Genomic DNA, 12,682 nt, shown 5'->3' on the forward strand with positions numbered 1-12,682 from the left:
ATTTCAGTGAGTGCACATTTTTAACTATTTCCAAACGTTAAATGCTTTTTTTCATAAGTTATTAATACTGTATAACATGTATCGATTTGTAAGCTCTAGTGCTAGAGTCGGCAACCCATTAATTGCGATCTACCTGTTGGCCGTGGGCAGCCGACAGGAAGATCTCGAAGATGGCCTAGCCGGTCTTTCCCTCAACCTCCGCCTCTCTCACTTCACAGCAGAGTGGAGAGCGGGAGGCAGCATAGTGGGTGGAGAGTGGGATCGGGAGCTACTGCAGTTATCCAGCAAGTGATTGTTTGTTATCAAGCTGGGCGGTCCTAGCAACCAATCAACAGCGTGTTGATATGAAAAGTTAACACTGGCAGCTCCCCTCCATCTAGTACTGTGCTGCCTCCCCTCCAGCTCTTTGCTCTGCTGTACATCTTACAACAGGTAGGAAAATGCTACCTGCACACCCCTGTTTGTGTCTGGGGGTGGTTTGACAGAAGAAAAAAAATCACTGCTTGGCAAAGACACTGCTATGGGGAGGGGGAGGGGGAGCACACTACAGAGTGGAATCTCCCTGAATTTTGAACCAAGCTACATAACCTCTTTGTGTAGCTCTGCAAGATCATTTGCCTACAAAAAGTTGCTTGCCAAGGTCTGCTAATTATTGCTAATGGGCAATCAAGAAAGTGTGCGGAGGGCCACTACAAGGGACTCCTGTCAAATATTTTCACTGCAAGCAATCCCCACATAACTAGCTATGTCACTGAACCCAGGCCAAGCGCCTCATAGAACTGCAGGTTCCACAGTATGTATGAAAAGGATGGAGAGTATGTTTAGAATGATATATAGGGATAGGGATAGTTAGTATTTGCCAGGTAGACTGGGAGATATAGTAAAGATACTGCAGGTATAGCTTGGGTAAATAGTATAATTGCTTTAAATATATTCAATATGTTTTGGGAATTTTGTGCATGTACTTTACAGTTTAATAACTGGTATTAAAAAAGCATATGTAAATTCAATGCAGCACAAATATAAGGCCATAATGATCACTCATAGTGCTAGTAAATAAATTTTCAGCCTGTGCTACGCTGATAATGCCTGCATTCACGCAATCCTTCCATAATTTCAACATATTTCTCTTCTTTGCTGTCAGCGAAATATGTGCATGTTTAATTGTGCTGTTTGTTGGTTTGTTCTAGACGCTGCGCAAAAGGAGGAACTTTAAACACATTTATTCATACCTCCATTGCTCACTGTCTCTATTATGAACAATTGAATGTACAATGAAATTAACAATATCTTTGTTATCTTCTGGATGCTGTAGGGGGAGGATTGCCACATGGTGCGTGTCCTGATCTGAGTGCTATTGCTGATGGACTAACAGACTCCCCTGCATGCCGGGATGTCAGGCATGAGTCCACACAGCATTCCCCCACCACAGCTGCATTGCCACATTGCAGTGCTAATCCCCAAAACACCTCAGCCAGTACATGTGGTATATCTGGATCTACAGGAGTAAGTAATATAAGTGCCAGTAGTGAGTCCTTGGCTCCCACACAATCACCACAAAATGGAGAACCAGAGCAGCAAAGTAAGTGTGACAACAAGAACTTATGAAAACTGACTGCGTGCGCCATGAGCAGCCAGTCATTAGCAGTGCAGGAAACAACTGCTTATCATTCTTCCTCCATATCACTGATGTCATCCATCACTCTAATGTTAACAGAAATAAACTCACAAGTCTACTGGCACCATCTAAGCATGAAAAAAATTCATGAAGGATGTAGCAAAAATTTGAAAAATAATGGCATAAATAGCAATCTCAGCAGTAATTATTCAATACAAATGTATCAGTACTTCTGAGACATAATCACTGGTTTTAATATTAGGGTGTTATGTTAGTCAGAACTCACCAGCCCAAAAACACTGCTATAGGATGTCACTAACAAGAGATAACTTTTACAGCATATACATTGAAGGTTAGAACAGAGTAGACCTGTACACCAGGCCTTTATTGGTATTCCAGTGATATCACAAAGAAATTGTTTATTTTAATAGTATATTTTCCCTATATCTTACCTTATACAGAAATTTGGACATTCTTTTATTCCATCAGAAATCATTTTCATAGATGCCATCCTATGCTAAGGCCCTAGGTTTGAATCCTAAAAGGGACACAGCAATAGTTGGAACAGTGGAAATAGTTGTATGCATTCTTTAAAGCACAGCGGAATCTTCCAGCACTATATAAATAGGGATAACTCTAATGCTAGAAGTTAAAAAAAATAAGAGTTTGGCCACTTTAAAAGATGGAACTGGCAATGCAATTTGTACCAGCATGGGAATATAAAATAGTGGGTTGGTTGAGTTCTAAATTTCCGAAAAGCAGATTTTGTAATTTTGAGTTCAACATTTTTTTTTCCAATATTTTTTATTGAAGATTTGAGGGAAAATATAAGATTCCAATATAATATGCTATAGGTATACATACAAGTACAAGGGTTTTTGAAGGTGAAACATAGAGATATATTCCAGCAAGCATACTTTGTACATAACTTAGCCCAGTGAGCTACAACACAATAATCAACAAAAGAGGCAAAAGAAAAAAGTAGGTATATTCAGGTTTTCCTGTTGCTCTTTTGAGCTCAATAAGAAGAGAGAAAGGGAAACTGGGATAACATGACCATGTAGCCATCATATATATACTCATATACTACAAAATTGATTGAGGTAGGAGGACGTAGCAAGGGGCCAGAGCAACAACCAAGGTTCTGCCTCATCCCCTACAACACATCACATGTGGCATAAGTTCAACATTTTCAACTTTTTTTCTCTTACTCCTCAATGGACAATAGCCTCCCCATTTCACCAAAGTTCTCTACCAAGGGCAATAGTAAGTAACATTTTAGGAATTGTAAATCCTTTTTTAGGCCTCCTTCTGCCTCCAAGCAAATCTACGTGGGTGCTGGACCCACATGATTTAATTTTTCCAAAATGTATAACTTGATTGCTTTGCCTTTACCAACTGAAGAAAATGGCAGTAGACCTGGAAAAAGATTAAAGGTTTAAACAAATTGAACATACATTCTGTATATATAGGCTATAAGACTGAATTCTTCAATACTAAACTCCTACTAGAGTAGAATGTTACCCAATTCTGCTTTCCTGGCATTCTTGTTTGCGCCATATTAAATGTAGGACAGTGTCTGCTGCTTAAATATTTAAAAAATATCTCCTCTAACATGACCATCCAAGGCCTGATAGCTGTACGCAATGACACACCTGTGAGCCTTTCATGTAGCAATTTGGACCATGAAAGGGGTCACTTAAAGTTGACACATGTTTCCAACATGTGTGACCAGAAGCTGATAAAATTAATTAAATGTTGCTTTGGATCCATATGTTAGCAGAGCTAGAGAAAATGGTGGCAGTTCCACTAGATTGCTCTCAGTAAGATGGAATCTAACCAGGACCAGCTCAGAAAACTAGACATACATTATTAAGAAAATATTGAGTGCAAATTTGTTTATTTTCAACCAATGCATTATATGCTGCTCTACAGAATATATTTTTATCACTGATATCATTCTCTGCCCCCAGTGGATCTTACAATCTATGACCCTACCCAAACCTTAAGTCTTGTACACTCACTCATTTTTCAACCCGCTGGGTTGAACTAAAAAAACTGATAGCTCCGGTCGGACCCCCTGTACTAACAATCCAACGTTAGTACAGATATCTCCTCTGTTTTTGTTTGTGTTCTGACAGAGGGATGCCCCCCGCCCCCTGCAGAAAACTGCAGTCAGAGCTCTCAGCCACTGGTTGTGAACCAGTCGGCTGCTGGTTTTCTAGCATGCTTGTCTGACAGATGCCTTACACACAAGCAGAGTTGTATAAAGTACTCGAAACCCATACTTGAGTAAAAGTACAAAAAAGTACTTGATCAAAAAGTGACTTGAGTAGAAGTGGAAGTGCTCGATCAAAAAGTGACTTGAGTAGAAGTACTAAAGTATTCAACATTTTTTGTACTTAAGTATTGCAAGTAGTTTTTTTTTTAATTTTGCTACTCAAGTACTGAAAGTAAAAGTACCAGTAGTTTTGAAAAAAAATTGCTACTCAAGTACTGAAAGTAAAAGTACAAGTACTGTGTTATGTAGTTATTAAAGAAAGAAGTCAAAAGTTTGAACATCATATTGTTTTTTTATTATTTCAAATGCAGCTTTTATTTATACATACAGTAGCATTTATTTTCGTATGCGCTGATAATACACATGCTTTGAGCTTCACGAAACCTGCCATCTACTGTTCTGGCAGTGGTAATTTTTATAATAGTAACAAGTAACTATGCAGCACAAAAAAAAAAATATCGGAGTAGAAGTATTGAAATCATTGAAAAAATGTAGTGAAATAAAAGTGGAAGTGGGAGAAAAAAATTCTACTCTAGGAAAGTACAGATACCGCCTTTCGGTACTTAAGTACAGTAGTGAAGTAGTTCTACTTAGTTACTATACATCTCTGCACACAAGCCGAATATCATTTGGCCCGTGTGTACTAGACTTTACTGTCTATGAACCACTGTAGGCAGAAACAAATTAACTAGAAGAATGTTTTTGGTTAGAGAGAGAAAACTGGAAAAGCAGAAACCCATGGGAAAACATGGGAATCTAGAGAGTCTTGATTTCCTGACCTCAGTGCTGCAAGGTCACAGTACAGTGGTTCACACTTAATAAATAGTGAATATCAAGACTGTTCAGCTGCCTATAGCAAATTGAATAGATTCCACAAGTCAGAAGTCATTTTCAGTTTAGAGCATTGAAAGATCATCTTTGACTGTTACAGGCTGCTGCATTTTAGCACATTGCTCTCTGACGTACACAAAGAAAACCACATCCTCCAAAGATAATTTTAACATACTGTATTTCACATAAACTTCAGATGTGGAAATAGGAAACAGTCTCAGGAAATTTAAAATAGTCCCTTTGTAATAAAGTAACTATAAAAACAGGTCCATTTGACATCTCAATAAATCTGGCATCTATACCCCTATTTTTAGCTTGGAGTTTATAATAAACCTTGTCTCATAATACAGGAATACACTTGAAATACGTGTATGGGTACATGATAAACCTAAATATTTACCAGATCATTGGATACAAATTTTAGATCTTAACTTACATCTTCATGAATCAAATATTGTTGCATGTCAAACCTATATTTTATAATGAGATGACTTTATACTAACTAGTATATTATGTTTCACTTTGTGCCTGTTTGAAGTTTTAGAGCACATGCGTGATGTTAAACATTGTGAACATGAATTTCCTGAATATGAGGTTTGCAAGTTTGCATGCATTTCTTAACTTTGTATTGAAGTGTAAACCACAATGTGTTATGTCTGTACTCAACTAATGACAAATAAAATGAAGATTAAAAACACAGTTGTTGGTACCACACTGTTTTAAATTTAAAATACTTATTTAGAGACTTTTCACGTTTTCAGTTGTTCAAACGCATCAGCACACATCAGCCTAGTATGTTAATGTATATGGAGGAGAGAGTGGTCAGAGACCAGATATCCCCAATATTGGCCTTATCTTGGGATAAACCACACTTAGCCAAATAATCCTAATCTAGCCATTCATGGATCAGCAGGGGTATTGATACCCACATACTGAATTACTGGTATCTGATAATGCTCACAATAGTGTACATGTATTCATCTTTTGCCCAGTGTGATGTAGATTTGAACATCTCTCATGATGAACATATAATGCATCAGTAAGTTAATGAATAGTCAGTAGTAAATTTAGATCAATAAAACGGGGGATTTAAAAAAAAATTGGACCAAGGGAAAATCTATACACATCCCTAATTCTTGACTTGAATCTGCATCTGATTTCATTTTTAATGTAAAAAATGTTCAACAAAACTACAGGAAAAGGTTGCAATATCAATGTCCTTATTCTCTAGTCCTCAAATATACCAGAACAATTCTATTGTTAGAATTCGCAATCATTTAATACAAAGCAATCATCTGTGTTTAGCACAAAAAAATAATTGAAAAAATAACATTATTTAACAAGAACGACATAAGAAGGAATCAGACCCCATTCACACTAGTGCGACTTGTCAGGCGACTTGGTCGCCTGACAAGTCGCGGTGGGTCGCTCGCCATTGAATAGTACAGGACCTGTTCTAATAGGAGCGACACAAGTCGCTCCGACTTAGAAAAAGGGTCCTGTACTACTTTGGGGCGACCTGGAGGCGACTTGCATTGACTTCAATTATATGAAGTCCCTGCAAGTCGCGCCGAGGTCGCGGTGCACAGCGTGCACCGTGACTTCACAGGTCACCCCACCAAGTCGTGTCGCCGCAGTCTGAACGGGGTCTTAATCACCGCTGCTGTGAGCTGCAATTTGTTTGTTTCAGAATGGGGATGTATAAAATTGTATTGCACACTGAAAAAAAGATCTCTGCGTGTATATCTAGATGAAATGAATTATAATATAGTGCTCTCTGACATATGATGTGGGAAGTGGGAGGGGGGTTAAGGTAAGTAGGAAAGTCATTCATGGGTCTCCTTGGCACTGTTTATCTGACTGGTACTCGCTGTTTGCATGTTCTTTATTCAAATATCTGGTAAGTAGAAATCACTGTTCATACACAGAGAATACAGACTTACACTGGTTATTCATTACACTGTTATAAGACACTATAGAATACATTCATACTTTAATAATCATTCTCGTAACCAGAAAGCTGCCCCACCTATACATGTTAAAGTACCACTATTTACAATAAATACAAGTCCTTTGACCTTACCATATTGTTACCTTACTGTACTGTCTTCTGAAATCCGCAGCATGCTATTACAGTATATAAGCACCAAGTACTGTATACCAGATTACAGCATTGTTTTTTTTATGAAATTGCCACATTATCAGTCACCACACATGAGCTTGCTGTTGTAACTTATACTGTATAACAAGTGACATTATGACAGATAATGAATAACTAGACAAATCTTTGGATCAGGTAAGTGGTCAGTTATTTTTCACAGTATTAACCTCTGGTGCAATGAATTAAGCTGGTCATTCTGATGCAGTCCACCTTGTTTGTGTGTACTGTACTTTGGATGAGTAAAATACAGTTTTAATATGAGCCCAGAAATAAAAAAAAAAAAAAAACTTTATTACAATTCCACAAATTCCAGTGCAATGAATTATAACGCAGTAAGCACACTACAATCACCTATGATCACAATAAAACACAGTGAGGGAGATTTACTAAAACCGATTCACACAGAATCTGGTGCAGCTGTGCATAGTAACCAATCAGCGTCTAGGTTTTATTGTCAAAGCTTAAGGCCGGTCATGCACGTGTCCAATTGCGAACGATTTTGCATTCGAAAATCGCACCTTTGAATAATCGTTTGCTTTTTGATCATTGGTCGGGCTTAGCAACAGCCAATTTCTGAGCGCCCATCGAATTTGAGTGATCAGGCATGTTGGAAAATGTTTGAAAACCAAAACAATTTCTAATCAATGATGGGAGAACCATGCTAGAAATATAATAGAAAAAAATGCACATGAGCTGTGACCTGGAAAGAAAAGAAGATTCCCAGCCACAAATGTTCTTTTTCGTAACAACATAAGGTGAAATTGAACCGCACAAAATTTTCAATTTTCGATCGACAAATCGGTCAGAATTTGATCCATGTATGGACTGCATAACGGAACAAGCTGAAGTTAGAAGCTAATTGGTTACTATGCACAGCTGCACCAGATTCTGCATGCACTAGTTTTAGTAAATCTTCCCCAATATATTTTGCAATTCACCCATGGGTAGAGCAGGGGAGCTTAAATCTGGATGAACTATGGTGCAAGTATGGGCAGTATTTAAAGTGGTTCTAAAGGCAGAAGGTTTTTATCTTAATGCATTCTATGCATTGGAAAAAAAAAAACCTTCTGTGTGCAGCAGCCCCCCCAGCCCCCCTAATACTTACCTGAACCCATTTTGATCCAGCGTTGTTTCACAAGGAGGCAGAGACAGGCTGCTGCTTTACTGCCCCCATAGCAAGCTGCTTGCTGTAGGGCTACTCGGCAGGAGGGAGGGACCAGGAGCTCTGGCAAGGGACCCCAGAAGAGGAGGATCAGGGCTGCTCCGTGCAATACCACTGCACAGAGCAGGTAAGTATGACATGTTTTTTTTTAAACAAAAAAAAGAGAGACTTTAGTATCACTTTTTAGAGCCCAATAGAAATATCAGCTGTTAAATCAAAACTGGTCACGGTCTGACTTAATTAAACACACTGCTCTTCTTATATAAACAGCATTGGTAATGGACAAACACTCATTTATTTTATATGATTTATTAAAGCGGAGCTCCACCCAAAAGGGGAAGTTCAACCCCCCCCCCCCCCAATTCCACATTTGGCATTGAATTTTTTTGGGAGGGATCGGTTAACTAGTTTTGACAGGTACCAGCTCCCACTTCTGCTCGGTCCGCCTAGGCAATCCAAGCGGAAGTTCTCCTTTCCCCCTCCCTCCCTGCAATCTTTTGGGACATCTCACAGATCCCAGAGGATTGCATGACCATTCGGGAGGTGCAGCACAACTCACGCATGCGCAGTGTGCACCTGGCTGTGAAGCCCCAAGCTGTCACAGCCATATGCCCACAGTTGTAATGCTGGCGAGAGGAGAGGGAGAGAATCAAGGGTTAGAGCGGCCACATCACTGGATCTTTGGACAGGTGAGTGTGTGTTTATTAGAAGTCAGCAGATACACTTTTAATAAACACATAAACTACTGGAGCTCCTCTTTAATGACTATTTTGAAGGCAGATCCCAGATCAGAGAGCAGTTCAAATAATGCTAGATTTGTATTACTTAGATTTTATTTGGTTTGACTGTTTTTGTCAATTTGAAAATACATATTAGTAGCAAAATCATCCAAAACAAGTTTTTGGGGGTTTTTTGTTAAAAGGAGTAATTTTTTATCCAAGTATGATGAAATTTTAGCTCTGTTTAATCATATTAGACTCAGTGGGGTTGATTTACTGAAGGCAAATAGGCTGTTCACTTGACAAGGTAAGTTGCTCCAGAACTTAGCGAATGAGGTGAAGCTCTGCTAGTGTCCATTATCCAATCACATACAAGCAAAACATTTTGTTTTTTTATTTTCCTTGCATGTGATTGGGTATTCTTTGCAAAGTTAAACTTCACCACATTCACCAAGCTCTTTAGAAAATTGTCCTGCACAGTACAACTTCCCTTGCAAAGTGAGCAGCCTATTCACCTTTAGTATACCAACCACAGTCAGTTAGGGGATAGTAATAGTCTTTTTTCTACAATTTAAAACAATGCTCTCAGCTGCTAAGAGCTACTCTCTGTTAAAACTAACTGCATAAGATCTATATATAACACTTATCTGAATAGTGCCATTCACATTTATATTTAAAGAGCATGTTCTATATTTCCCAAAGTAACAACTATCTTTGGTAGAACATTTATTACACCACTGCATAATTGAAATTCAGAGAACAACTTCATCTTAAAGAAGAACTAAATTGTCTTTCTTTTTTTATTAAAAACTCTCTGAAATTGCAAGTTAAAAATGGGTGATGCATGCATACCTACAAAGCTGTACACCCAGTTTAGGTAAGAATTTTATTGCATTGGTCCAACTCGGACCAATGTGAACAGGAATATCTTATACCTGACCGATCCCAATGGAAGCCACAAATCACTGTGGTAGTGGCCGCTACTTCAGTAATAACAGCAGTCTTCCAGGTACAGTGCTGGGCAGCTAGCTTCTGCATAGTAACCACAGGGGGTCAGTCACTCAGCACTGCTGCCATTCACAGAACATCTCGTAATGCAAGACGTTCTCTAATCGGATGAGGTGGAGAAGCGGGGCGGCTATGGCACAATATGCCTGGTTCCTGGCAAAGTATGGGAGTAGTTTCTAGAGAGAATTTCTTGTGAGGAATAGATTACATATCACTTGGATTGGATTCTTCATGATTACATATTGATAATATAAAATATGCTTTAGGCTAACAATGATTTACAAGCTTGCATGCATACACTATTCCTAACTTGCAAAACGAAAAAAAAAAATCTACTCTTTGCTCATGTACAATTCAGGAATTATAGCTAATCAATAAATAGGAAAAAGGAATAGAATTTCTGTCATCTGCACCCTAGGGAAAACTGTCAAAATGGAACTTTGATGGAATTTTGACAACTGTCAAAATGGCACCCATTTCAAAATAAAATATAAAAGTTGGCTAAATATCAGTCAGCAAAATAGAATTTGTAGATATATCTACTTATCAGTCAGCCCTGGGATAGAAACCATTAAGAATCATTGCACCTTCAGTTTTGCACTGATCTTAGATACAGCTCTGCTTACACAAATCGTGGTCCCTCACTTTGCAATATCACAGAGTGCATATGGAATTCCCTGACACTGCTTCATTTCACGTTAATATATTTTACACTTGTTTCTAATGGCGTGCATTATTTATGTTATACTACATCTTCAGCAAATAAACCAGTACTGCTTGCCTAATGTTCATGTAAAAAAAAACAGCACCCCCCTCTGCACCTTACGACATCACTGTTTTGGAGAGTGTCCGTGACTCCATGGTTATCGGATGGAAGCAACCCAAGATTAGCGGTGGTGTGGACATTAAAGGCTACTATGTGAACTTCAGAGAGGTTGTGGATGGCGTTGCAGGAAAATGGCATGAAGCCAATATCAAGGCCATCAGTGACAGAGCCTACAGGGTAAGAATAAAGAGTCAAAAATAATTCTAAGACTGTGGGGTTGATTTATCAAAACTAGAGAGTGCAAAATCTGGTGCAGCTGTGCATGGTAGCCAATCAGCTTTTAAATTTAGCTTGTTCAAATGAGCTTTGGGAAAAAAGCCTGGAAGCTGATTTTGCACTCTCCAGTTTTTGTAAATCAACCCCTGTGTGTTTGCAACTTAAAAAGGCCCTATTTAAACTACTGCACTTTAAAATCATGCAGATCTTTTTTTTATCTTTGTTTTTTTTCTCATGTTGTGGTATGTATTTGATGTATGTTTTTATAGCATTGTAATAAAAATTATTTGTATGTATTTTCCAAAGGAAAGGGTCCCAAACTTTGGGTGAGGCCATGTTTTTTAAACCATATAAAACACATGTACGCTATCTATAGCACACTTTGATTGAACAACCATTTATCCCGCTATGTATTGTGTTGAAGCCTGCAGCTGAATTGCAGAAACTATGTTTTTTTGTAAGTGATCTGCAGAACAACTAAGTAAAGAACTCTCTAGTCACTTAAATCTGTCCTTAGAGAACAATATGTCCCAGAACGGAGACAATGAGGAAATTGCATAATGCAAAAGGGAGGATTTGCAGAAAATAGTGGCAGTTGATACAATTTGGGGGGGGGGGGGTCCGGGTTGCAGCATAACAATAACCAATAACTTAATAACTCAAAAACATAGACAGATACACAAATGCAATTACATTGTCCATATAACATATGCTGGAGGCATTGTAACTGCAAATTTTAAAAATTGCAAAAAAATTGTTATAGAAGAAGTGGATGTAGCAGGTAATTACAACTAATTAGAGTTAATTGCTGTTAAATTTGCAAAGCCTTATTCACTTATTCTATATATTGCAGTCCATACAATGTAATTCTAGACACATGGTTCAGTTCATTACATTGGACATTTAAGAAAAAAAAATATTTTCTCCACGAATGTACATAATTAAACTTTGTTTTAGCAAGGTGAAATAATTTGTAGTCAAAAAAGCTAAAGCAATTTTACTATTCTATTGTTTTATGCTTTACAGGTTTTGGATTTGAAAGAAAACAAACTGTACCAATATCAGGTTGCTGCTTGTAATTTGGCTGGAGTAGGAACCCCATCACAGCCAAGTAAACAGTTCAAATGTGAAGAGTGGACCATTGCTGTACCAGGTAATTCATTTACATTTAACATTATATATAAACTGGGCTTTAACTGTATTTTCAATGAAATTATACAAATAATAATTATGGATTAGAAAACTGATTCTGTTCCAATGGCTCCATTCACTACTTAGATTATGGAAATGACATGTCTTTCCCCTGACAGCCTTAAAACAGGAGTGTGCAGAGATCATTCTGATGGCTCCTGCTACTATAAAAACAGCCATTGTTCTATTTTCTTTATTGATAGTTAATTTCTTAATTTGTAGGGGGGGTAAATGCTGGGGTTAGGGAAGGTATCGGCTTAGGTACATTTTGGATTTTGAGTTAGAACTTGAATTAGATTGAGGGGTTTGTCTAGAGATAGGCTTAGGGCGAGCTTTACCATAGGGTCAGAGGTAGAACTAAATATAGACCTAGAGTTAGTGGCCATATATGGTCCAATTTATGTATTTATCTACTGTACTTTTTTGTACTAGTACTAAATCCTACATTCTCCTGGACTATTAGTTGTTACTGAGGCTATAGTTCAAAAAGTGTGTTTGTTTCGAGCATTGGTTATGGTGTTTGGGAAAGGATCAGGCCATGTAGGATTTGGAGGTGCTTTTTACACAGATTGGTTTTACCTTGTTAGAGATTTTATGTGTGACTATGCTCAATTCTCACCTTTTTAGGAACAGTATTTTATTGTATGTGCATTGCTAGCCTTGTTGACT

General features: G+C 38.0%; 2 protein-coding genes across 2 annotated transcripts in view; one reads left to right on the forward strand and one right to left on the reverse strand.

Annotated features, from left to right (window-relative positions):
• Window positions 1-12,682, reverse strand: part of TGIF1 (TGFB induced factor homeobox 1) — a 398,124-nt gene that overhangs the window by 353,563 nt on the left and 31,879 nt on the right. The window lies entirely within an intron of this gene.
• The window catches only part of MYOM1 (myomesin 1), a 149,619-nt gene that overhangs the window by 82,934 nt on the left and 54,003 nt on the right, over window positions 1-12,682 (forward strand). The window contains exons 18-20 of the mRNA XM_082258207.1: window positions 1,316-1,582; window positions 10,587-10,783; window positions 11,849-11,975. Coding sequence (XP_082114333.1) covers window positions 1,316-1,582; window positions 10,587-10,783; window positions 11,849-11,975 — 591 coding nt within the window. The remainder of the gene's footprint in view (window positions 1-1,315; window positions 1,583-10,586; window positions 10,784-11,848; window positions 11,976-12,682) is intronic.

This window comes from Pelophylax lessonae, assembly GCF_965119305.1.
Source record: "Pelophylax lessonae genome assembly, chromosome: 5".
Taxonomy (NCBI): domain Eukaryota; kingdom Metazoa; phylum Chordata; class Amphibia; order Anura; family Ranidae; genus Pelophylax; species Pelophylax lessonae.